This window comes from Dermacentor variabilis, unplaced genomic scaffold (assembly GCF_050947875.1).
Source record: "Dermacentor variabilis isolate Ectoservices unplaced genomic scaffold, ASM5094787v1 scaffold_12, whole genome shotgun sequence".
In the NCBI taxonomy this organism is placed as follows: domain Eukaryota; kingdom Metazoa; phylum Arthropoda; class Arachnida; order Ixodida; family Ixodidae; genus Dermacentor; species Dermacentor variabilis.
In genome coordinates, this window is record NW_027460280.1 from 2511856 (window position 1) to 2538739 (window position 26884).

The 26884-nt window shown below is 45.8% G+C and overlaps 1 protein-coding gene across 1 annotated transcript; it reads right to left on the reverse strand.

The window, feature by feature from the left end:
• Positions 1 to 19136: 19136 nt before the first annotated feature.
• Positions 19137 to 25500, reverse strand: LOC142566211 (uncharacterized). Its single transcript, XM_075677053.1, has 5 exons — positions 25481 to 25500; positions 22948 to 23050; positions 21865 to 21990; positions 21298 to 21371; positions 19137 to 19849 (listed from the first exon to the last, which is right to left on the reverse strand). The coding sequence occupies exons 1-5, from the start codon at positions 25498 to 25500 to the stop codon at positions 19798 to 19800; spliced, it is 375 nt and encodes a 124-aa protein (XP_075533168.1). The 3' UTR covers positions 19137 to 19797.
• Between the last annotated feature and the right edge of the window lie 1384 nt (positions 25501 to 26884).

Below are 26884 nucleotides of genomic sequence, written 5' to 3' on the forward strand. Positions count from 1 at the left end.
CCAATCAGAAGCTCACAAACTTTTTCATCCTGGCGTTGACGAAGACCGAGGGCGGTTCAGTCTGCGGCACGGCCGTTCGGCTTCCTCGCCTGTTTCTCCCGTCAACAAGGCGACTGGTTACATGTAACTGGTTGCTGAAAAAAAATAATTGAATTGCCGTGTGCGTTACCGATCAACCAAAGTAACCGGTAAATTACAAGCTTACCACAAAATCTAATAGATTACAAGTAATTCGCTGTGTACAAGTCTGGTAAGAATGGTTACTGTCGTGAATCCTCGCCTAAACCATGCTGATCAATCGCCGAGTGTTCCATTTAATTGAAAAATTCTACCAAATGATTATTTAGTGCACGTACAAGTCTCTTACAAATACTTGCCACAGATATAGGTCTATAATTTCTCGCCTCATATTCAGAGCTTTGTTTATATATTTGCAGTGTATTATTTTAGCACATTTTCAGTCATTAGCAACTTCTGCTGTTTGTAGAGATTTGTTAAAGACACCCATGAGAACACGGGAACACGACTCGGCGTACATTTTCAAGAAAACATTTTGTGCCGCGTGAAGGCCGGTTGACATTTTATCACTGAGTTCCAGTAGAAATTTTGGGAAACCTTCTTGGATTATCACAATATCAACCATTGGCTCAGTAATGCTAGAAACTTTATATTCTGCTATTTACCATCATCATATACTGATTCAATGCAATCGTTAAATATACAAGCTATGTAAAATTATTAGCCTGTTCGTCATTTCCCATACAACGCACTCTGTGAATTGATCTATTTAGTTATTTATTTATTTTTTTCATTTATTTCAAAGTACCTGACAGGCCCCAAGGGGAGCATTGAATAAGGGGAGGGGGGGGGGGGAAGGTGCGTCATGGAACAAATCACAAGAGAAAACCGATATATGAGCGCTAAAAATGCGAGAGGAATGAATGTTTAGAGTGATCACGTGCTTGCAGAACAGTGTTACAAATTAAAACGCCAAATCATTACAAAGAGTTGCCGGGAAAGCAAGGAAACGTGCAGTTCACGGTAACATAAAAAGCGACGTATCACTCCCGCAAAATAATGCGCATAGCGCGAGCACATAAAGCAAACCAAATCGAAATAAACAAAAAAATTGCTGACTGTCCCAGCTAATTTAAGCCAGAATTTAAAAATATGCTAATGCACTCTAAGGCGACGAGACCAAACGGATGTTGCTGACTATTGTATGGAGTAAGCCGCATTATTTTCTTGTATTCTGCCTAATTCCATAATTAGTAAAGATGAATTAACCAACTTCTGAAGCAACGAAGCTAGGAAAAAATTCGAATTAGAAAGTTGCAGAGCGGTTTGCAACGCGTCCGATTAAACGCTTTCTAACTTTCTATCTGTTAGGCATTAGTGTCTTCGCGCTTACTGCGGATGCCCGCGAAATAAAACAAATACCATGTGACATGTCCGCTTGCGTGTCTGTCTAGTGTTTCTGGATATCCTCCCACAAGGAGCACAGTTGCGCATAACTTTTCCGGCGCCACTCGCACCGCTATTCGTCGAGCGCTATCACGTGGTGCAAAATGACGTGAAATGTTCGCCGCTTTAAATGCTCGCCAACTTTACGGGCAAGACGCAGACTCGCCGTTTCCGTCAGTGCCATCGACATCAGCGTCGAGAGTGCGTTGCATTCATCGGCTCCGGGCTGCAGGTGTTCGAGGACCTAATACGACACGAAACCCATCGTGTGGACACCTCTAGCACAAAGCGCACGGAATGTGGACGCGGAGGGCCAAATGTGTCATAATCATCATCATCATCAGCCTGGTTACGCCCACTCCAGGGCAAAGGCCTCTCCCATACTTCTCCAACAACCCCGGTCATGTACTAATTGTGGCCATGTCGTCCCTGCAAACTTCTTAATCTCATCCGCCCACATAACTTTCTGCCGCCCCCTGCTACGCTTCCCTTCCCTTGGAATCCAGTCCGTAACCCTTAATGACCATCGGTTATCTTGCCTCCTCATTACATGTCCTGCCCATACCCCCATTTCTTTTTCTTGATTTCAACTAAGATGTCATTAACTCGCATTTGTTCCCTCACTCAACCTGCTCTTTTCTTATCCCCTAGCGTTACACCCATCATTCTTCTTTCCACAGCTCGTTGCGTCGTCCTCAATTTGAGTAGAACCCTTTTCGTAAGCCTCCAGGTTTCTACCCCGTACCTGAGTACTGGTAAGACACAGCTATTATACACTTTTATCTTAAGGCATAATGGCAACATGCTGTTCATGATTTGAGAATGCCTGCCAAACGCACCCGAGCCCATTCTTATTCTTCTGATTATTTCCGTCTCATGATCCGGATTCGACGTCACTACCTGCCCTAGTAGATGAAGTAGATGTATTCCCTTACCTCTTCCAGTGCCTCGCTACCTACTGTAAATTGCTGTACTCTTCCGAGACTGTTAAACATTACTTTAGTTTTCTGCAGATTAATTTTTAGACCCACTCTTCTACTTTGCCTCTCCAGGTCAGTGAGCATGCATTGCAGTTGGTCCCCTGAGTTACTAAGCAAGGCAATATCATCAGCGAATCACAAGTTACTAAGGTATTCTCCATTAAATTTTATCCCCAATTCTTCCCAATCCAGGTCTCTGAATACCTCCTTTAAACACGCTGTGAATAGCATTGGAGAGATCGTATCTCCCTGCCTGACGCCTTTCTTTATTGGGATTTTGTTGCTTTCTTTATGCAGGACTACGGTGACTGTGGAGCCGCTATAGATATATTTCAGTATCTTTACATACGGCTCGTCTAGACCCTGATTCCGTAATGCCTCCATGACTGCTGAGGTTCCGACAGAATCAAACGCTTTCTCGTAATCAATGAAAGCTATATATAAGGGTTGGTTATATTCCGCACATTTCTCTATCACCTGATTGATAGTGTGAATATGGTCTATTGTTGAGTAGCCTTTACGGAATCCTGCCTGGTCCTTTGCTTCACAGAAGTCTAAGGTGTTCCTGATTCTATTTGCGGTTACTTTAGTAAATAGTTTGTAGGCAACTGACACTAAGCTGATCGGTCTATAATTTTTCAAGTCTTTGGCATCCCCTTCCTTATTGGAAATGTGTGCCGGCTCCGAAAGTGCGCGTTAGGCTTGTTTGCACTGGAACAACTTTTATCTCGAGTAACGCCCCTGTTAACGCTGAGACGAGTTCGCCTGGAATGGGAGCTTGTTCGCGTGTACGATTTTTGGCGTATATATATGCAGCGCGACAAAGACATGCGAACGAACGACACGTCGGTGTCGTGCTGCCCGTGTACGCCAGGAATGTTAACTTACTAACTCGCCCAATTCGCTTGTCGCTTGTACCATTGTTCTGAGTATGCGGCTCCAGAACAGTGTTTTCAAAACAAATATTTGCAGATACAATTTGCCCGTTGCATCCTGGCGTTTCTCTCCTCTGTTGTTTATTTTATTTTAATTTTGTCGCTGTTCTAATTTCGATCTAACGCGCTAGTGTTGTTTTTCTAGTAAGCGAAAACGTCGCGCTCCTGCTTGTGGGACAGCATTTAACGTCCGCAACAGCTTGCTTGTTGGACCGCCCTTAGTCGACATGAGGAAATTAAAATTCTGGCTGTATGCTTATTAAGTGTTGTGTTACAGTAACTTGACCTGAATGGTGTGAAGAGATCAAGAAAAATGTGTTCTCATGCTACAGTCTGAAATGTGTGGATAATTACTGTGCACGTTGGCCATCTTGATGTGATTAGTTCAATAAGAATTACTTCTTGTTACTCTAACAGTATGGATAACTGGGCCAGTTGGTTTACTTGCATCTTGAAACTGCAAAAGCGCACGAAGGGAGTGGACAGGACGAAGCGCTTTTGTTACTGTTTTGCCAGTCGCTTTGAACTCTGCCCCCCAAGGCTCCAAGAACCAGCAATATCGCCCTGTTGCCAGCAACCATTGGTCATCTATTCCCTTGTACGAAATACATTTGATCTAGAAGCTCCTGTACCCTAGAATCTTTTTTCCACTTGCAGATTTTCTTTCCACTTGCACAGAGCAGCTGTTTAGTCTGCGGTATGAATGAATTGCAAAAATAAGCTTTGCAAAAGTGCGTGCATGTGAGCATTTGAAATGCATTTAAATTCACATGTCTGCGCCGCATATATCGGAAGCGTGCAGCTGCCGTGGTCGACGGCTAGTGATAAGTGACGCTGTTAACGGTCACCGACATAACTGCAGGCACGATAGTCCACTTGGCGACGATCATTAAACGGCTGGTTTCGGCAGCCAAAATGCGCTTACGTAATTCTCCACCTTAAGTGTGCCAAGTTTTCTTTAAACATCCTTTAAAACGTTTCTTGACTCGGCGAGAAAACGTTATATGCAGGCTGAAAAACATTGCAGTGCTTTTTGTTGCAAGGCAATGCGGCTTTGTACGCGAACTTTTGAGCTGTTCGAGCCACGGGCGTAGTCAGCATTTTATTTCGGGTGATCGAGGGGGTCCAGCCCCTATATGCACGCTCGATCGTGCGTGTGTATATGTGCATACAAACAACAATGCCGGGTGTTAGAACCCTTTCCGGCTACGCCAATGGTTCGAGCGTAGCCTGCATGAGAATGTGCCACCGCGACCAGCAGATAAAAAAGCAATTGGAACACCGCGCAGCATTAACTTCCTGCGCGAGGGGTGGCTTCACTGCGTAGCTGGACATAATAGCGCACCTATGTGCAACTCCCTGCGGGAGCAGGGACGCGTTGTGATCGCAGCGCTCTCAAACATTTCTCGCACGAACGAACATGGCACCCAGCAGGACGTGTTGCTGATTACAAGGCCATAGGGCAGGAACGCAGGCTGTTCGATTCACGCCAGCGACGGGCTCACCTCGCGATGGCTCGTGGTATAGCGATAAGCGGGCGGCACCCAAGCCATGAGCGTTTGGCAGCGCTGCAATCGAGGCGCGCAAGCGGACATGTCACGTGGTATGGTTTCCTTATCGCGGGCGCCTGGCAGTAAGCGGAAAAACACTGTGTAATTAATAGAAAGTAGGAAACTGTTTAATCGAACGTTTTGCAAAGCGCTCTACAACTTCCTAATTGGAATGTTCTGCCGAACATCGTCGCTTCCGAGTTTGGTTAATTAATCTTCACTAATTATGCAATTAAGCAGCTTACAAGAACAATCTGACCTACTCAATGCAATAGTCAGTAACATGCATTTGATCGGGTCGTTTTAGAGTACATCGGCATATTTTTAAACTCTTGATAAAGTTAGCTAGGACACCCTGTATAAATCCAAAGTTTTTCTGGCGAGCTATTCATGAGGCTAGTCATTCATGTAGCTCTGCTTGTCGTTAGCCACTTCAGTTTTGAAAGCCAGGGAGAGCTGCTTCACATTTAATGTTAACGCTTCAAGTAGCACGTTTCGCTCGCATACGTTTCAAATGACGCTTCAACTGACGCTTCAAATGACCTTTCAAATCAAGTGGTTTTCGCGAAGTGCATGGATTCCATGTGTGCACTCTTTCGCTTTCAAACGAACCTTCATATGAAGGTTTGTACAATTTCTTTAAAGCTTTTCCGTGTGTCGCCTACGTATGATGAGTCAGACGTCACACAATGTCCAACTTTAGCATAATTTATGTCGAGGCAATCAAAAATGCAAACGTCGTCAGCTCTGTGAACCATCGGTACTAGAACTGATTTCCCTTTACATGCTTAAAAATAAGTTTTCACCATTAGATTATGTGAAATTTCTTCTAATACATCAATACTGAACTTGTGCGATAGGTGGACATAAAAAGACAAGGCACTTCACGCTACAATAGTGGGCATGTCTACCGTTATTGAGTGACAACACTACGTCCAAGAGAACGCGGCATGAAGCCACATCGACATCTTTCTTTGTAGTTTGTATAATCTACCTATGCAAGGGCGTCTTTATATATATATATATATATATATATATATATATATATATATATATATATATATATATATATATATATATATATAATGAAATGGGGTTTATTGCAGCTCGTTCGAGGGATCGCAGGTAGCTCTAGATCACGAGTCCTGGCGCTTCGCATCAACAGCCCGAGCTCGGGTCTCGCGCCGCAGCGGTGGCAGTCCGCACTGTGCCACATGCATATTACCCACCACAACTTGCCCCGCGGCGAAGAGAGGCCATCCTGGTGACCTAAGGTGATGATACGATAAGGGGGTCGCGGTACGGCTTCAGGCGGCTGACGTGAACGGTCTCGAGGCCACGGCGGCATTTGTCCGAAGATGGCGTCACCGGTTCGACCACATAATTCACAGGCGAAGTGCACTCGACGATCCAGTACGGACCTTGATATTTCGGAGCAAGCTTTGGGCTAAGGTCTGGAGCTTGGAAGGGCAGCCGAAGCCAGACGTGAGAGTCCACGGCGAAGGACTGTGTGGGCTGATCGTTGTCGTGGCGATATTTGTGGATTCCTTGGGTATCCGACGTGAACGAGCGAGCCAGTTTGCGGCACTCTTCAGCATGACGAGCAACTTCGGAAAGAGGGGTGAATTCAGAGGCATCCGGGTGATATGGTAGTACGGCGTCGAGGGTAGTGGATGGTTCACGTCCATAAAGAAGGAAAAATAGTGAGAAGCCTGTGGTAGCCTGAACGGCGGTATTGTATGCGTACGTCACAAAAGGGAGGACATATCCCAATGGGAATGATCAGACGCAACATACATGGTGAGCATGTCCCCAAGAGTGCGGTTGAGTCGTTCCGTTAGACCGTTAGTCTGTGGGTGATACGCCGTAGTGGTGCGGTGAATAGTGCGGCACGCGGCGAGTACCTCAGTAATAACTTCGGACAAGAAGACACGGCCTCGGTCACCGAGCAGTTCTCGCGATACGCCATGCCGTAAGACGAAATGCCGTAAGATGAATGTGGCGACGTCGCGAGCAGCAGCCGAAGCAAGTGCAGCAGTTTCAGCATATCTTGCGAGGTGGTCTACTGCGACAATTATCCAACGATTTCCGTTAGCACTGCATGGAAGAGGCCCATAAAGGTGAATACCAACCCGATCAAAAGGACGTGCAGGACACGGTAAAGGTTGCAGAGGGCCTGTCGTATGAGAAGACGTCTTGCGTCGCTGACAGGCTGCACATGACCGAATGTATTTGCAGACATAAGAATACATGCCACGCCAGTAGTACCGCTGGCGCAGCCGCTCGTAGGTTTTCAGGACGCCAGCATGAGCTTGTTCTGGGTCGGCGCGGAAATACGTGCATACGTCGGAACGCAAATGGCGAGGTATGACTAGCAGCCGTTTGCGACCGTCTGGCTGATAGTTTCGGCGGTACAAGATGGCGTCCCGTAGCACGAAATGGGTGGCTTGGCGACGAAGGGCTCGAGGGCATGTAGCGTTGAAGAACTGTTAAGAATGTCAATGAGAGACACAATCCACGAATATTTTCTTCGTTCAGATGTCATGTCAGTAACGACAAGCGTAGCAACCGGGCACTCTATGGATAGGGGTGGCGTTTCGTTGGATCGCACGGACGATCGGGAGAGCGCATCTGCATCAGAATGTTGATGCCCGGATCGATAAATGACGCGAATTTAAAATTCTTGGAGCCGAAGAGCCCAACGTGCAAGACGCACCAACGGGTCTTTCAGTGACGCAAGCCAGCAGAGCGCGTGGTGCTGTGTCACAACGTCGAACGGATGGCCATACATGTAAGGGTGAAATTTGTTTAACGCCCAAACTATAGCCAAACATTCTTTTTCTGTGACAGAATAATTGGTTTCTGCCTTCGTGAGGGCACGACTCGCTTATGAAACCACATATTCCGAGAAGCCAGGCTTTCGTTGGGAGCGGACGGCTTCAAGACCAACGCCGCTGGCGTCCATGTGAGCTTCGCTCGGTGCACTCGGGTCGTAGCGGCGCAGAACAGGTGGTGAGGTAAGCAGACGGCGCAAAGTTGTGAAGGCTTGGTCACATGCTGGAGTGCAATTGCGAAGGTCACCACGTCCATCAAGGAGCTTCGTCAAGGGAGCGATGATGCAGGCAAAATTGAGCACGAAGCGTCGAAAATGACACCACAGACCGACAAAAATTTGAAACTCTTTCACTGTAGTCGGCCGCGGAAATTCTGCGACGGCACGAAGCTTCTCAGCGTCGGGAAGGACGCCGTTTTTGGAAACGACATGGGCAAGTATGGTCAGCTGGCGGGCTGCGAAGCGGCACTTTTTAATGTTTTGTTGAAGGCCGGCAAGAGGACCGTGGTTCGAATCACGGTGCCGCAAAATTTTCCACCGGAAAAAAATGCGCGTGTTCATAAAATTGCACAAACAGGCCTGGAGTGAGGCATGATCCCGGTGACCAGAACCGGTAACGCATTCCCTCACCAGAGCAGGATTGTGCACCCTGGTGCAGTACTTGGTCATAACCTCCTGTATGAATACAAAACCAAACCCCGCCCTCAGTCCCCCGCGGCTGTTCACCAGGTTCAGGTTCCAGGTTCACCGTTCACCGTTGCGACCAGGTTCACCGTTGTTCACCAGGTTCACCGTTGCCAGGTTCAGATTCTAATGGCGGCCTGTTCGGACCCAAGTATTCTTAGCACCCTCTGCTGCGTCACAGGTCTGACCACGGCGGCGGTCAGACCTGTGACGCAGCAGAGGGTGCTAAGAATACTTGGGTCCGAACAGGCCGCCATTAGAATCTGAACCTGGCAACGTTTAACGCTAGAACGTTATGTAGTGAGGCGAGTCTAGCAGTACTACAGGAGGAAATAGAGGGCAGTAGATAGAATATAATAGGGCACCGTGAAGTTAGGAAGACAAAAGAATCATATACATTGCTAAAAAGCGGGCACCTCTTGTGCTACCGGGGTTAGCGGAGAGACGAGAACTAGGAGTCGGATTCCTGATTAATAAGGATATAGATGGTAACAGACAGGAATTATATAGCACTAAGGAGAGGGTCGCAGGTTTCGTTGTAAAACTGAATAAGAGGTACAAATTGAGAGTCATACACGTCTACGCCCTTACATCCAGTCATGATGACCAGGAAGTCGAAAGCTTCTATGAAGACGTGGAATCGGTAATGGGTAGAGTGAAAACAAAATACACTATACTGATGGGTGACTTCAATGCCAAGGTAGGCAATAAGCAGGCTGGAGACAAGGCAGTGGGGGGATATGGCATAGGATATAGGAATAGCAGGGGAGAGTTATTAGTAGAGTTTGCGGAACAGAATAATATGCGGATAAGGAATACCTTCTTCCGCAAGCGGGATAGCCGAAAGTGGACGTGGAGGAGACCGAACGGCGAGACTAGAAATGAAATAGACTTCATACTCTGCGCTAACCCTGGCATCATACAAAATGTTGACGTGCTCAGCAAGGTGCGCTGCAGTGACCATAGGATGGTAAGAACTCGAATTGGCCTAGGCCTGAGGAGGGAGCGGAAGAAACTGGTACATAACAAGCCCATCAATGAGTTAGCGTTAAGAGGGAAAATAAAGGGATTCCAGATCAAGCTACAGAACAGATATTCGGCTTTAACTGAGGGAGAGGACCTTAGTGTCTAAGCAATGAACGACAATCTTGTGGGCATCAATAAGGAGTGTGAAATAGAAGTCGGTAGTAACTCCGTTAGACAAGATACAAGTGAGCTATCGCGGGAGACGAAAGATCTGATCAAGAAACGCCAATGTATGCAAGCCTCGAACCCTACAACTAGAATAGAACTGGCAGAACTTTCCAAGTTAAACAAGCGTAAGACAGCTGACATTAGGAAGTATAATATGGATAGAACTGAACATGCTCTCAGGAACGGTGGAAGTCTAAAAGAAGTGAAGAAACTAGGAATAGGTAGAATCAGATGCATGCGTTAAGAGATAAAGCCGGCAATATCATTAGTAATATGGATGAGAGTGTTCAAGTGGCTGAGGAGTTCTATAGAGATTTAAACAGTACCAGTGGCACCCAGGACGATAACTGAAGAGAGAGTAGTCTAGAGAAATTTGAACTCCCACAAGTAACGCCGGAAGAAGTAAACAAAGCCTTCGAAGCTATGCAAAGGGGGGAGGCAGCTGGAGAGGATCAGGTAACAGCAGATTTGTTGAAGGATGGTGGGCAGATTGTTCTAGAAAAACTGGCCACCCTGTATACGCAATGCCTCATGACCTCCAGCGTACAGGAATCTTGGAAGAACGCTGACATAATCCTAATCCATAAGAAAGGGGACGCCAAAGAATTGAAAAATTATAGACCGATCAGCTTACTGTCCGTTGCCTACAAAGTATTTGCTGAGGTAATCTCATATAGAATCAGGAACACCTTAGACTTCTGTCAACCAAAGGACCAGGCATGATTCCGTAAAGGCTACGCAACAATAGACCATATTCAAACTATCAATCAGGTGATAGAGAAATGTGCGGAATATAACCAACCCTTATATATACCTTTCATTGATTACGAGAAAGCGTTTGATTCAGCCGAAACCTCAGCAGTCATGGAGCCATTACGGAATCAGGGTGTAGACGAGCCGTATGTAAAAATACTGAAAGATATCTATCGCGGCTCCACAGCCACCGTAGTCCTCCATAAAGCAAGGAACAAAATCCCAATAAACAAAGGCGTCAGGCAGGGAGATACGATCTCTCCAATGCTATTTACAGCAATGCTATTACACGAGGTAGTCAGCGACCTGGATTTGGAAGAATTAGGGATAAGAGTTAATGGAGAATACCTTAGCCACTTGCGATTCGCTGATAATTATGCCTTGCTTAGTAACTCAGGGGACCAATTGCAATGGTTGCTCAGTGACCTGGAGAGGCAAAGCAGAAGGGTGGGTCTAAAAATTTATCTGCAGAAAACTAAAGCAATGTTTCAGAAGCTCGGAAAAGAACAGCAGTCTACGATAGGTAGGGAGGCACTGGAAGTGGTAAGAGAATACATCTACTTAGGGCATGTAGTGACCGCGGATCCGGATTATGAGACTAAAATATTCCAAAAAATAATTTGCACAAGGGTTGAAATCTGGGCCAGTTGGTACATACTTGAACGAAAGGACCAGTCAAAAGCCCAAAGGACAAGAGGAGAGGTCCACACCGCAACAACTGGACTATCAACGGAGGTTTATTAGAATCGGTGTAGTCCCAGCAAGGGCAGCAGAGCATGCGCTACTGCATCATCGCTAATCACATAGCATCAAAAGACAAGAAACGCTGCTATCGTGACCGACCTAGAAATTCAAATTCTTTTTCAAGAAAGCGCACCGAGGTTGTACTAACGCAGTCATCACCTAATTTATTTATTTATACAATACTGCAGGCCTCATTGAGGCCCAGGCAGGAGGGGCATACAAAATACAGAATAATTGCATTTGCAGACGTAAGAACAAAAGGACCAAATTAGTGTGCACAATAGCAATGGAGTCCACCAGCTGCGAGAACCAAATGGGTAAAAAGAACACTCAGTCTTGTAACCAAGCAATTCCCAAAACAAAGTGAAGAGTAAATATACAAATGAACCGTCAGTACAATTTTAAGCAATGAGAAGGGAAAAAAATGAAATCAGTAGTTCAAACGGTCAATGGAATCAGTACTGTTTAGTAGCGACTGAGGTAAATTATTCCAATCGGTTATAGTGCGTGGGAAAAAAGAATATTTAAAAATGTTAGTTCTGGCATTATAGGGAGTTAGAGAGTCAGCATGACGACGACGTGTTCGGCGTGCTGCCATTGGCGTTACATAAGGCTCAGGAGTGAGGGCGAGGAGATTATTTTTAAGAAAAAGAAATTTCAGCCGTTGTATTTTTCTTCGTATTTCCAATGTCTGAATGCCATGTTGTCTCATTATTGCTGTCGGGGAATCAGTCATACGGTATTTCGAAAAAATAAATCTGATTGCTTTACGCTGTACTCTTTCTAGTGCACCCATGTTCGTTTTTGTTAGCTCTTCTTTGCCCTTGCCCCTACCAAGAATCGTCACATTGCTGACCAAAGAGTAACAACTAGACTCATTGCTATGGCGAGACAAGTTTGCACCGTTATCTGACCCCAGGGAGGAGTGGTTCTCACGCAGGCGGTCATTAATACATCGACCGGTTTGGCCTATGTAAAATCTTTTGCACGTGAGAGGGAACTTATAGACAACCCCTGCAGCACATGCCGTAAGATGGTTTTCATGCTGTGTTGTGCAAACGTGGTTCCTTGCCCTGCCTCGAGAAATGCGCGAGCACAGACCCGAAAGCTTACAAGGGGCAGAAAACACAACACTTACTCCCTGCTTGGCGGCAACCTTCTTGATGTTGTGGCTCACTTTATGCACATACGGCATAACTTCAAGTTTCCTACGTTCACTTACCCCACCATCTACCAGCTTCGTACGTTCCTTCCTTAGCCTCTGAAGCAGCGATTCAGCCACCGCTTTCAAAAGAGGCGGATGGAACCCTGCCGCTTCTAAACGTTGGAATTGTGCGTCAAAGCTACTTTTAATATCGTGGTGACAGCTTCTTTCAAATGCATTGCGGAAACAATTCATTGCAATCCCTCTTTTTACAATCTTTGAATCATCATCATCATCATCAGCCTGGTTACGCCCACTGCAGGGCAAAGGCCTCTCCCATACTTCTCCAACAACCCCGGTCAAGTACTAATTGTGGCCATGCCATGCCTACAAACTTCTTAATCTCATCCGCCCACCTAACTTTCTGCCGCCTCCTGCTACGCTTCCCTTCCCTTGGGATCCAGTCCTTAACCCTTGATGACCATCGGCTATCTTCCCTCCTCATTACATGTCCTGCCCATGCCCATTTCTTTTTCTTGATTTCAACTAAGATGTCATTAACTCGCGTTTGTTCCCTCACCCAATCTGCTCTTTTCTTATCCCTTAACGTTACACCTATCATTCTTCTTTCCATAGCTCGTTGCGTCGTCCTCAATTTGAGTAGAACCCTTTTCGTAAGCCTCCAGGTTTCTGGCCCGTAGGTGAGTACTGGTAAGACACAGCTATTGTATACTTTTCTCTTGAGGGATAATGGCAACCTGCTGTTCATGATCTGAGAATGCCTGCTAAACGCACCCCAGCCCATTCTTATTCTTCTGATTATTTCTCTCTCATGATCCGGATCCGCCGTCACTACCTGCCCTAAGTAGATGTATTCCCTTACGACTTCCAGTGCCTCGCTGCCTATTGTAAATTGCTGTGCCCTTCCGAGACTGTTAAGCATTACTTTAGTTTTCTGCAGATTAATTTTTAGACCCACTCTTCTGCTTTGCCTCTCCAGGTCAGTGAGCATGCATTGCAATTGGTCCCCTGAGTTACTAAGCAAGGCAATATCATCAGCGAATCGCAAGTTACTAAGGTATTCTCCATTAACTTTTATCCCCAATTCTTCCCAATCCAGGTCTCTGAATACCTCCTGTAAACACGCTGTGAATAGCATTGGAGATATCGTATCTCCCTGCCTGACGCCTTTCTTTATTGGGATTTTGTTCCTTGCTTTATGGAGGACTACGGTGGCTGTGGAGCCGCTATAGATATCTTTCAGTATTTTTACATACGGCTCGTCTACACCCTGATTCCGTAATGCCTCTATGACTGCTGAGTTTTCGACAGAATCAAAGGCTTTCTCGTAATCAATGAAAGCTATATATAAGGGTTCGTTATATTCCGCACATTTCTCTATCACCTGATTGACAGTGTGAATATGGTCTATTGTTGAGTAGCCTTTACGGAATCCTGCCTGGTCCTTTGCTTGACAGAAGCCTAAGGTGTTCCTGATTCTATTTGCGATTACCTTAGTAAATAGTTTGTAGGCAACGGACAGTAAGCTGATCGGTCTATAATTTTTCAAGTCTTTGGCGTCCCCTTTCTTATGGATTAGGAATGCTGAGTTCTTCATGGGGAATGTTTTCAGCTGACATTGAAGACCTCTTCTACAGCATTCCCCATGACGAACTCTTGGTGGCGTGAACTGATTGATCACTGCAGTGCTGTAAACTTCCAGAATGCATTTGGTATGTCGGTGGATGCCTTTCAAGAGCTCCTATCCTTTTATCTGTCATCCACTGTTGTTGAATTCAAAGGTTCCTTGTTCCTTCAGAAAAAAGGAATATGTATTGGCTCTAGTGTTGCCTCAGTGCTTTCGCTGATATTTTTAGCCAAATTTGACAGGAAACTTCAAGGCTTCCTTCTAAACAAGCATGTATTCAAAGTTTTTAGGTATGTGGACGATTTTTTAGTACTTTTAGAGCTTATACCAAGTGACACTCTGCCTGCAGCAGTAGACGGTGTATTGACAGCTTTTAAAGCTTCTTCACGCAATCTTAATTTCACTCATGAACTTCCTAGCAATCATTCCATCAGATTCCTAGAACTGCAACTAACATTTTTGATGACGGGCATTTCTGCTGGATATTTTCACCTAGGGGTAACACACATTCAAAGATTGTAAAAAGAGGGATTGCAATGAATTGTTTCCGCAATGCACTTGAAAGGAGCTGCACCACGCTATTAAAAGTAGCTTTGACGCACAAATCCAACGTTCAGATCCGCAGGGTTCCATTCGCCTCTTTTGAAAGCGGTGGCTGAAGCGCTGCTTCAGAGGCTAAAAAAGGAACGTACGAAGCTGGTAGATGGTGGGGTAACTGAACGTAGGAAACTTGAAGTTATGCGGTATGTGCATAAAGTGAGCCACTACATCAAGAAGGTTGCCGCCAAGCAGAGAGTAAGTGTTGTGTTTTCTGCCCCTTGTAAGCTTTCGGGGCGGCTCGCGCATTTCTCGAGGCAGGGCAAGGAACCACGTTTGCACAACGCAGCATGAAAACCGTTGTACGGCATGTGTTGCAGGGGTTGTGTATAAGTTCCCTCCCACGTGCAAAAGATTTTACATAGGCCAAACCGGTCGATGTATTAATGACCGCCTGCGTGAGCACCACTCCTCCCTGGGGTCGGATAACGGTGCAAACTTGCCTCGCCATTGCAATGAGTGTGGTTGTTACGCTTTGTTGAGCAATGTGACGATTCTTGGTAGGGGCAAGGGCAAAGAAGAGAGAGAAATCTTGGAAGCGTACTACATCAGTTTATTAGGTGATGACTGCGTTAGTACAACCTCGGTGCGCTTACTTGAAAAAGAATTTGAATTTCTAGGTCGGTCACGATAGCAGCGTTTATTGTCTTTTCATGCTATGTGATTAGCGATGATGTATTTGCGCATGCTCTGCTGACCTTGCTGGGACTACACCGATTCTAATAAACCTCAATTGATAGTCCAGTCGTTGTGGTGTGAACCTCTCCTCTTGTCCTTTGTGTTTTTGACTGGTTTTTTCGTTCAGAAAAATAAGAATGGGCTGGGGTGCGTTTGGTAGGCATTCTCACATCATGAACAGCAGGTTGCCACTATCCCTAAAGAGAAAAGTGTATAACAGCTGTGTCTTACCAGTACTCACGTATGGGGCAGAAACTTGGAGGCTTACAAAAAGGGTTCTGCTTAAATTGAGGACGACGCAACGAGCTATGGGAAGAAGAATGATGGGTGTAACGTTAAGAGATAAGAAAAGAGCATATTGGGTGAGGGAAGAAAAGCGAAATAATGACATCTTAGTTGAAATCAATAAAAAGAAATGGGGGGGGGCATGGGCAGGATATGTAATGAGGAGGGAAGATAACCGATGGTCATTAAGGGTTGCGGACTGGATTCCAAGGGAAGGGAAACGTAGCGGGGGGCGGCAGAAAGTTAGGTGGGCGGATGACTTTAAGAAGTTTGCAGGGAGAACATGGCCACAATTAGTACATTACGGGGGTACTTGGAGAAGTATGGGAGAGGCCTTTGCTCTGCAGTGTGCGTAACCAGACTGCTGATGATGATGATGAAAGCCGGCGGTGGCAAGGCAAGTAAGAACTTCGCCTAGACGAGAGCGGGTAAGGGTGAAACCAGGACAGGAAACTACCAAGCCGTCTAAATAACACCAACACATCTTCCATTTGAGGTCTCGCAGAATATTGTCCATCATCCTTTTGCATGTCGCGGGCGCATTGCATAGGCCGAATGGCATTACCGTAAACCCATACAGGCCGTCAGGCGTAATGAAAGCTGTCTTCGAGCGGTCGGACTCGTTCATCGGGACTTGCTAAGAGCCCGATCGCAAGGCCAAGGAAGAAAAAAAACTCGGCACCATGTAGACAATCCAGGGCGTCATCTATGCGCGGTAGGGGATAGACATCCTTTAGTGTAATCTTGTTGAGGTGACGATAGTCCACAAGGAAACGAATCGAGCCATCTTTTTTCTTAATGATTACTACGCGTGACGACCAAGGACTGCAGGATGGTTTGACAACACCACGTTCAAGCATGTCTTCAACTTGCTCGGTGGATGACACGCGGTACGGACGCTGGCGTAATGGTGCGTAATGTCCCGTATCAATGGGGTGAGAGACGGTACTTGCGCGGCGTAATGATGCTTGGTTCCAGTCAAGAGGCCTGAAAATCATTTAAAAGAGTAATTAGCCGCTCACATTGTGTCGGCTTGAGGTCATCGGCAATTGAGCGACAAAAAACGTCCGGTGATACTCGGTTAGATGGCACGGGGGCGTCATTGCTGTTACGTTGGCCGTATCCACGTCCTCGGCAGCAGGGAAATGCACAATAACGTCAGCGTCCACAGTCTGGATGGTGCCAATAGTCTCGCCAAAGTGCAAAGACCAAGTCTACGAATTTGGGTTAGAAATCAGTATTTCTGCAGCACCGAGGTGAACCATGAGGAAAGCGAAAGGTAACAATATAGGCTAGCGGCGAATGAAGACTGCAGTGGGTGTAAACATGACCGTCGCTTCGGCAAGCGATGCGCATGGAAGAGGGACAAATACAGCGCTATGAGGAGGAAGGTCAGTTTCTGAAGCTACACAGATCCTGCTAACATCATGAACTTGAAAGTCGTGAGATGCAAATCGCACAGAACGGGGAACTGAACCTCAGCACGTGCACAGTCAATGACGGCATGATGGCGCGACAGAAAATCCCAACCGAGAATCACATCGTGGGAGCAACAAGTGAGCACAAAGAAATCACTTATGCCGAAAGTTGGGCTAGTTGGTGAATAATCATCATACCTTGCTAGTGAAGCAGCGCACTTACACGGATACAGTGAAGACACACAAGACGACACTCGCTGTGCCATAGTTGCGAGTGCAGCGAGTGTCTTTTCTTGTCTGTATTCACTGTGTCCGTGTCAGCGCGCTGCTTCACCAGCAGGGTATGATGACAAAGAAGTCAATTGGATCAGCACCCTGGCATGCACATAGCGACTGGTTGAACTTGTTGTGCACTGGCTGTTCTAAGCAATGGTACCGAAGGCTTCATGGTTACTTTCCGTAATGCACGACAAAGCTTCTTACTAATCACGGATACAGCAGCACCTGTAACGACGAGCGCAAAAGATTTGATGCCACCAACGGACACTTCAGTAACGTTAGCGGGGGAAAAACGAGGACTTTGATGTTCCGGCGATGACTTAGTTTGTGCCTCGGGAACTGCGGAAATTCTTGAGTAGTGGCACTGGGCCTACACACTAAACAATTTCTCACCCATAAGGGTGTAAATTAGCTTGTCCCCAGACGAACACCCTTTGCCACCTATTGGGTGCTTAAAAAAGGGTGCTAGGAAAGGGTGCAGAGGCTAGCACCCTTAAGGAAGGGTGCACAGCATAAAATTTTAAAGGGTGTAGTGGTCGCACCCTTATTGAAGGGTGCTATTTTACCATAACACCCTATGAAATGGGTGCTGGAAGGGTGTTCTACATTGATTCACCCGAGCAGCAAAAGCCGAGGATTGATGCACGACAGCAAATGTGACCACAAACATAGAATGCTCTACTCCACAGACAATGCCGTGTGCAGGCCGCATGCTAGCAACTGAAATGTAGACAAAGCAGCATATATATATATATATATATATATATATATATACATCTTTCCCACCCATACCCGCCGTGGTTGCTCAGTGGCTATGGTGTTGGGCTGCTGAGCACGAGGTCGAGGGATCGAATCCCGGCCACGGCGGCCGCATTTCGATGGGGGCGAAATGCGAAAACACCCGTGCGCTTAGATTTAGGTGCACGTTAAAGAACCCCAGGTGGTCAAAATTTCCGGAGTCCTCCACTACGGCGTGCCTCATAATCAGAAAGTGGTTTTGGCACGTAAAACCCCAAATATTATCTTTCCCACCCATGGATGCCACCTGTCACACATTGCATAAGTGTTCGATAGCTATACCTATTTCTGGACCACAACGCACAACATCAATCCAAGGACCCGTATACCAGCACATATCCATGCCACGCATAATGAAAAATTTAATAAGGAAAGCAATGCATGGGAACCATTGCTTTCCAAGGAAACATACGACTGTTGAACCGCAACAATCATATATTACCCTCGCAACAAAGGCAAATAATATACACAACACAGCACCTGGTGATCTTTTGCCCACTTGAGACATGCGTCGCACAGGTGTGTTTTTATACATATGAGAGTGCGGGATAGTTTTGGTATCAAGGTAAATTTATTGAGAACATCAGTAATTAATGCAACACGAATACTTTTGAACAATAGAAATAGAAGAACAGAACAATACAATTGAACAATAGAAAGCAGGTCGACGCTATATTTTTAGATTACTCGAAGGCTTTCGATCTGGTCGTATATAACGAATTAAAAAAACTGATGGAAATGAATATAAATTATGACGTTATGTGGATCCGCTATCTTACAGATCGGACACAATACGCTGATATAAATGGTAACAAATCTAACCAATTAAACATGACCTCAGGCGTTCCACAGGGATCCGTTTTAGGACTTCTTTTTCTAGCTTACATAAATGATATTGCTCACCACATAAATAACGACATAACCATCCCGTTATTTGCAGGCGAGTGTTTATTATATCGTGAAATCAATAACTAAAACGATCAGGCGTCACTTAGTCAAGCCCTTAAAGCTGTGGAAGTCTGGGTCATAAGAAGTAAAATGAAAATTAACGAATCTAAATCAGTCCTGCTCAGTTAAAAACAAAACAAAGCATGTTATTGAGTGTAATTATGACACGAACTCAACAATTCGAACTGAAGCCGAAACGATAAAATACCTAGGTTTAACAATTTCAGAAGACTTAAGTTAGAAATCACACGTAAACAGAACTTGTGGAGCTGCAAAAAAAAGTTATGCTTCCTTCGCCGAAAGTTGAAGCTAGCAACCACACCCGTCAAACTACTTGCATATGTAACTTACATTAGACCCACGTTAGAGTATGCCAGTGTCATTTGGGATCCGTTTCAATCAGGATTAATAAATCGCATTAAGATACAGAAAAAATCTGCAAGCTTCATTCTTTCCCGGTATTATCGCATTGACTATTTCCGAAATGCTTCGGTTACTTGACTTGCCTCCACTGGCTCAATGGCGGAAGTTGGCTAGACTTAATTTTTTTTAATCAAACGTTACCACTTTGTTATGAAAAGTTTGTTACCACTTCAATATTGTTACGGCCAAGACGGCTAACAGCACAGTCAACATGGCTCACTTTTGGTGACCTTGTTCAAGAACTTTGTAGCCACTACTCTAAGGGCACTCAATGTGAGCCCAAGGAAAAGGCACTCCAACACGACAAGAGTGTTGAACAGCTTGCGGTCGTACTAGATATTGAAGAGCCAGTAAGCAGACAAGACAGCTGCCAGCCCCTCCGCCCCATTTTTCACTGCAAGCAACTTCTCGCGGTCCACCTTGAAATGGAGAAGGTCAGCCTCTACGTCTGCTCCAGAAAATACCATGCAAGGGGTTGCAGGAATGATCTGGTCCTGTAGTGGCAAGAAAAAATATTGCATCATCACCAATAGACCATGAATAGTACATTGTCACCTCTTCATACTTAGTCAACCTTTATGAAGCTTTCTGCAGGTTATACATCATTTCAACGCAATACAAACAATGTTAACAATACAAATGGCTAGTCTGACATTTCTGCATGCAATTTTGGTTTATGCCCGACACAAATTTTGGGACCACGCCCAGAATTGCCCCCACTTCTTGAGATGGCAGCTTTATTTTATAATAAATATGTTGCACAGAATTTGCTGAGGCCAATTCCCGCCTAATTTAAACATTGATAAAAACTAAAACAGCGCACTTCTCTGGCCAGCTGTTTGGTGCATGCCATTTTAAGATTCCACTTTCACAAAAAAGTGAGTGCATTACAAGGCAGAAGCAAAAATTGCGTGGGTAATACTTCAGGTGACAACACTTGAAACAAGCTACAGGTAAACACAGAAAAAAAATATTGTTAGCTCTTCTATGGCAAAAGATTATTCTAAATAGCATGATATCAGTGCCAACCAAGCCCAGCACTAATTTTACTGTTAAGGTTCCAGACCTAGTACAGCACTGGCATTAGGAGGCACTGACATGAGTATAAGGACAGCACTGATTTCTCGTGTTTTGTTTGGGAAATTTACAATCAACTGCGCCTCGACTCTAACTGCAACAATACTAGCCAAGGATATACAATGCGTGTTGTGTTTTGGAATACTTATGGTACTTCTACTTTGATAAACATTCTCACTCCGAGAAAGCCCGTCGTTATTATGAGGAAAGAGGAGTTAAGTCCGAACAGAATCTCAGGGATACAGTCACACCTGCAACAAAGTTCAGTATGATGCGAATTCATAAAATTTACTGCCAGACCTGCAGCACGTATGATGTGCACAATTTCAGGCGCAGCAATTTTCTTTGCCACTGCAGACAATATAAACGTGGGAGCCGCGAACATACCAGTGAGCTATATGTGTTACTGACATTGGCGCCGTCCTTCTGATCCAATCGAGCATACGCATTGAAACAGAACCTAGACGTCATGGCAGCGCTGATCCCAAGGTTCACAACCAGGTGAACACAGCCAAACACCAGTGACTACAATTGTAAACAAGCCATCAAATCACATATGCATTGCATCTGGTGGCTCAGCATTTCTTGGTTTCGTTACGTGGTCATTGGCTTTGGACTTTAATTCAGATGGGAGAAAGCTTCGTGTTCAACCATCTTTCTATAAGGTGCTTTGGTTTTCTTGACAATCTTTGTTCTTCCTCCTCCCAAGTGCAGAGTTCTAGGCTATAGACATGTATTAGGCCGACTTCTCTGCCTTCCCATTCAATAAATCTCTCTTTAAAACATGATTACGGGCAAAACCAATATTATTATGCGACCCTGTGAGACTACCTAAAATTCTAATGTGACACTCAAACACACTTACAGTTCGAAGGAAATTCCAAGGCCATTTTCATGATCTTCACTGCCACTGGCCACCATAACGCTCGCTGCAATGTGCTGCAAGAAAAAAAAATAGCATAGTTGCACGTTGCACTGGAGGCGCAATGCTAAAGAGACAGTGGAGCTGATGGGAACCTAGCTCACAATTATCGATAAGGTATCAATTGGGTATTGAGTGGCCATCGATTGGCCTATACGATGCATTGCCATGCTTACCGGGGTACTACCAAGCACTCCTTAAATTTACGGTATATTGATCGATTATCGATTAGGTATCGACTGGGTATTGTTTGAATATCGATTATAAATTGCTTAATTATGATTGAAACAATTACCACTACCTTACCTGGGCTTACAAATGAACCAACTGCGCAACCAAGCTCCAACTGGATTAAGCTCAGTTTAGCGGAATCGGCAACGCTGTGCTAGTTTTTTGTTCGCATGTGAAACGCTCGGCTTAAATAGCTCCACTGTTAAAATAAATGGCCTACACATGAATTCGTAACTAAGCTGTGAATTTGCAGAACACATGACTACCAAATCCAAATACCTCAGTCGATGTTGACGCACATTGCTGCTCACTGTCCACTTGTAGGCGCAGTAAAATTTTCGATAAGTCTGGGATAGTGTCCTCAGGAGAGAGATCCACATACTCATCGAACGTCTTGTCCAGTATCTGAAAACGGTAAAGCACAACTGGTTTTTATATCCTGCAGAGACCTGAGGAATCTCTATGCACGACAAGGCTGTAAACTGCTTCCATTGCGTCATGTGCAGCAAACCACTGTAAATGTGCAACAGCGGACTGTTGTTTTCGGATTAGAAAACAGTCTAGCAATGTGCCCCTCGATTTGCTGTTATATGAGCAAAATGCACTAATAAGCATTTGCTTGGTGAGCGATCCTCCACAACGCACTTAAAATGAATCGGCACAGTGACTGAGGCGCTCGTACAGGGCATGACACGCATCACACCTTAGAGCGCGCTATCATGCAGCTCACACGAAATTTTTTAGCCTTTAGTTGCTGACATGCACAATGCTATTTCTTTCACTGCTATGCTTCACAGCCACTGCAAAAGTAATTCCATGTATATGGCGGACAGTGGTGCAGTGGCGATGACAGGCTGCACGCGCGCACGCGCTAAGACTGAGCAAGGGGAGCAGCTGTACGGCAAAGGGCAAGCGTGTACGGTCTGAGGGCGCCCGACTGACTAGTCGCACTACGTATAAGCGGCACCTCCAGGCGACAAGGCAAATTTTGGGAGTCGAAAACTAAGCCGCGACATAAGAGACATGGACAACAATGCTCGTTGCTGGTCGCCGTCGCACTAAAGCCCATAACGAGTTTGGCGATACGCGGCTTCGCTGAAAAAATGCGATCTACCGTCGCGACGAGAAAAGCACCCCGCAACGAAAAAGGCGCACCGCGAGTTCTGCAGCGCTACCGCGCCCGTGCGAGAATTATGTAGCGCGAACGAGTATTATACTTACAGTTTATTGCTACGCGATGTAAACACTACTCGGATTCAAACATGTCGCGAAAAGCCTCCCTCATCATAATCGTCAGTACTTCCGCACAACGCTACCTTAGCAGGTGCAGTTAGAATCAAACAAGGGAACACGTGCACTTGCCTGAAACGAGCTCGACGTCAGGTCGACTTTGCCGCCGAGAACCGGGCACGCGCAAATTGCTTCTTTGAGCGCGTTGAACTTGCCATCCGCAAAAACATATGTCCTTGCCGCACCAAGGTGGGGCACACTAACTATGCAGCATGGCATCGCAAGCAAATTTACATACACAGTACCCCTGGCACTTGCAAACAAGAGGCAGTCAAACATGGAACCAACGCAGCAATGAGAGCAGTGAGAATTACGCGGCAATCCGCGCAATGTAACCATGGCAGAACAAGAGACAGCTGCGAAATTCGTCATTACAGCATGTCGCAGAAATGCCATAGTCTAAATAAACTTCACACTATTTAAAAACAGATATTTTGCGCCGACTAGTAGCAAGAACAGTGCACAGCCGTGCTAATTTTTGCCTTGTGCTTTATTAAATGCAGTGCAAAAAGTTGCCCGTAGATGGCGCAACAATTAGGTATTGAAAAATTTACGGACAGTTTTTGGAGCGGTTTGCGTTTGGCTTTTGCGTTTTTACTAAAAGAATGAGAGCCTAAAGCTTCACCCTTGTTGCCAGCAATGGTATGAAACCTGACCATGTTCAGCACCTACTGCAGTGCGTGCAAAGGTAACAATCGCTGCAGTGTAGCAATCAAAAGCAAAAAGAAACTCATAATCACTAAGTAATATTATTATTCGAAAACACGTAATAATAAATTATTGGCAATAGTCTAACTCTAAAAGCAGAAGACCCGCCATTAGTTGTTACTGCTCTGTCGCAAAGTCTGTGTTCTGTTTGCTCTCCTTTTTGTTTTTATTTATACTGTGTTGATGTTCTGGAATGGCGCGCCCGGGTTGGGGCATTGTGCTCGGTCTGTGTTGTCGCTGTTTGAAGGCCCAAACGGCGCAGGCAAGCTAGGAAATCACGGCATAACTGTGAACGGAAACCTGGTAAAGGGATCTGTTTTCATTTTCACTGGTGGCAATTTGTCTAGCCATAGAATTGGAGGCTTCAAATGCGCATTCAGCCAAGAAAGAATTTGTAGGCACTGCATGGCTCTGCGGAACGAAAGTTACTACAAGCATTTAGAAGGCGATTTTGTGCTTCGCTCGCCGAAAGTGCACAAACACCACTTGAGTATGTTGAGTGCAGGGCTGCCGACTCTGTCATTGTATGGGGTCAAGGAGCTATGTGCTCTTTTGTGCCCCGGCTTTGATCCGACGCTACACCTTCCACCCTTATAAAGCATGACCTGCTTGAAGGAGTCATACCATTTGCACTGCGGCATATAATCTTTTCAATAATTGAACAACGATTCTTTTCACGTGGTGATTTGAACAAAAGCATTGTCAGAATGGATTTATGATCCTCATGATATTGGCAGCAAACCAGAGCCCATTTCTAAGCCATATCTTCTAGGAAAAGGTGTTTTGAAGGGGTCGGCAACAGAAGTATTTTGCCTATTTCGAAACCTAACCTTCTTTGTTGGGGATAGCATCCCTTCAGAAAATGCAGTTTAGCAGCTTTACCTACCTCGCCGAGAAATTGTTGACATTGTAAGGAATCATAAAACTCCAGTTGCACATATTGCCTATTTTCCAAAAAAGATTCATTTCTTTTGTCTTGACTTCTGAAAAGCTATCCGCTTCGTTTGCTGATCACATGGTCCACAAAATTTTGTTCCCTACTGTACACCCTTATCAGCACATCAGCACCCATTAGTTATTGCACCCTTCTCGCACCCCCGTTTACACCCTTCCGGTAAATGCACCCTTTGCGGCCTGCTCGTAGGGTGCTCCCGCCGAAATAGGGTGCTGGAAGGGTGCGCAGTAGGGTGTAAATCTGTTGAACACCCGTTTTACACCCTTAAGGGTGAGAAATTGTTTAGTGTGTACGACGCATGGGTGAGAGTGAGCGCCAACGAAGGGAAGGCGAGCGACGAGTACCGTAGAGCTGTGACTGCGGTGCTGGCATGTCATCAGCAGCGTAGACTTCCAGTGGTGCTCATTGAGGCTTACGGAAAGGTCGGAAGCCGGAGTTGGGTGGTCGCGGGGTGCCCACGAAGGCCGGCAAGGGCCGGCGGCAGAAGCGTGCTAAATGTCCCGGGGTACCACAGGCATAGCAAATTGGGCGGTTGTCAGCAGTACGCCAAGGAATTGTACCCTGCTGCTGTGCACTGAAAAAGGGAGCCGCGGCTGGCGAGGCGAAGGCGGAGGAGAGAGCACCGGCAGACGAGGCGCTCTGTAGAACGGCTTCAGCATACGGCAGAGGTGCGGCCACGGGAGCCGCCTGACACCGAGGTGGAAGAGCTTCGGTCACTTGCTATTGAATCATCTGTCGGATCGCTGGAGCCAAATATTGAGAAGGCTTCTCCGTGGTTGGCAAAATCGAGAGCTGTCGCGCTACCTCCTCACGCACAAATTCTTTTATTTGCGTCAGCAAAGTTGTGTGGTGGTTGCCAATAACCAATGCTGCTAGCGAATCTTCCGGAGGTGGTGGGTGCCGAGCTAAGAGGCGTTGCTTCCGTAGCTCGTCAAAACTCACCAATTGATAACTTCGGCCATGTTACGCGGATCTTAAGCTAACAACATTTTAAAGGCGTCCTCATCAATGCCTTTCATAACGTCTATTATCTTGTCCTGTTCTGCCATTGACGAATTCAAGTGCTTATACAGGTCAGTGACAGCTTCGATGTAACTTGTGAAAATTTCGCCGTGATATTGCGAACACCCACGTAAGCGTTGTTCTGCACGAAGCTTGCGCACAGCGAGGCGCCCAAACACTTCTGCGAAACTTGTCTTGAATGCGCTCCGTGCTGTGAATTCGTGTTTGTAGTTTCGGAAGCAGAGGTTCGCGACGCCGCTTAAAGGGAAGCTGAAGAGTTTTTGAGAAAAAAATGAGTGAAGGATTGTACGTAATGGGATTCAACCCACCGAATTCGAATATCGCATCTAAATTGAGCGAAATATAGCGCAAACAGATTTGATTTCGACGAAAAGTGCTGCAGCAAACTCGGGGCAGCTCGCGCGCCTCGTTTCTGCCTGTGATTGGTGGGGCGCCTTGTGACGTCAACATTGGTGTTCGTCCGGACCGACCGCTGCCGCTACACATGAATCAGAGTGCAAGGTGGTTTGATGCTGTTGTCTTCCGAGACAGCAATGGTCAATTTCGAGAGCTCGCGTTTTTCTGAGGAGTTCGGCGTTGCTCCTTAAGATGTAGGAGCCGAGTGCGAGAAGCCCGTCTCTCCAAGAAGTAAAAGATGCTGGTAGCAAGCAGTGCTTTGGGCAACAACGAAAGTGAAGTGTTAGCATCTCCTCGTGTTAGAAATGTTCTTTGGTGGGTATGTTTTTTGCAAAGCTGCATTCAGCGATCCAGTGAGATCGTTTCCGGGCAAACAATTGTACTGTTCCTGCATGCCTCCTCGTGGAACGTAAGCGGAGATGCGATTGTCGGCATTTGTGCGCTGCCCCAAAGCTGTCGGCAATTTACACAGACGGTTTACATGCGGGAAACGTTCTCCGGCTCTTGTAGCACGTGCGGTAACCTTCATCAGCGCACCATCCGCACGCTACCGGAGCCGTAAAGACGGCGAATTCCGTCGGCTACGTGATACTTATTTTATTTATTTAGCAGTACTGTAGGTCTTCTGCAGACCCATGCAGGGAGCGGGCTTACATCATCATAGGCATTTAATAAGATACAACAAGTTCTCAAAAAGACAAGAGGTAAACATGAGGTAGATCAGAACACTTTTCAACAACAAGTGCATCAATATTATATTACCTACATGGTTACGCTTGGCGAACACGAAAACAGAAAATCTAGCATTATGAATCGTATGCTATACATGAGAAAAATGTACACACGAAAATAATACAACTCTACAAGATACTTCCTGGCGTTTTGCAACAGGAAAAGTAGTTATACAGGGTCCATTAGCAGCTCCAC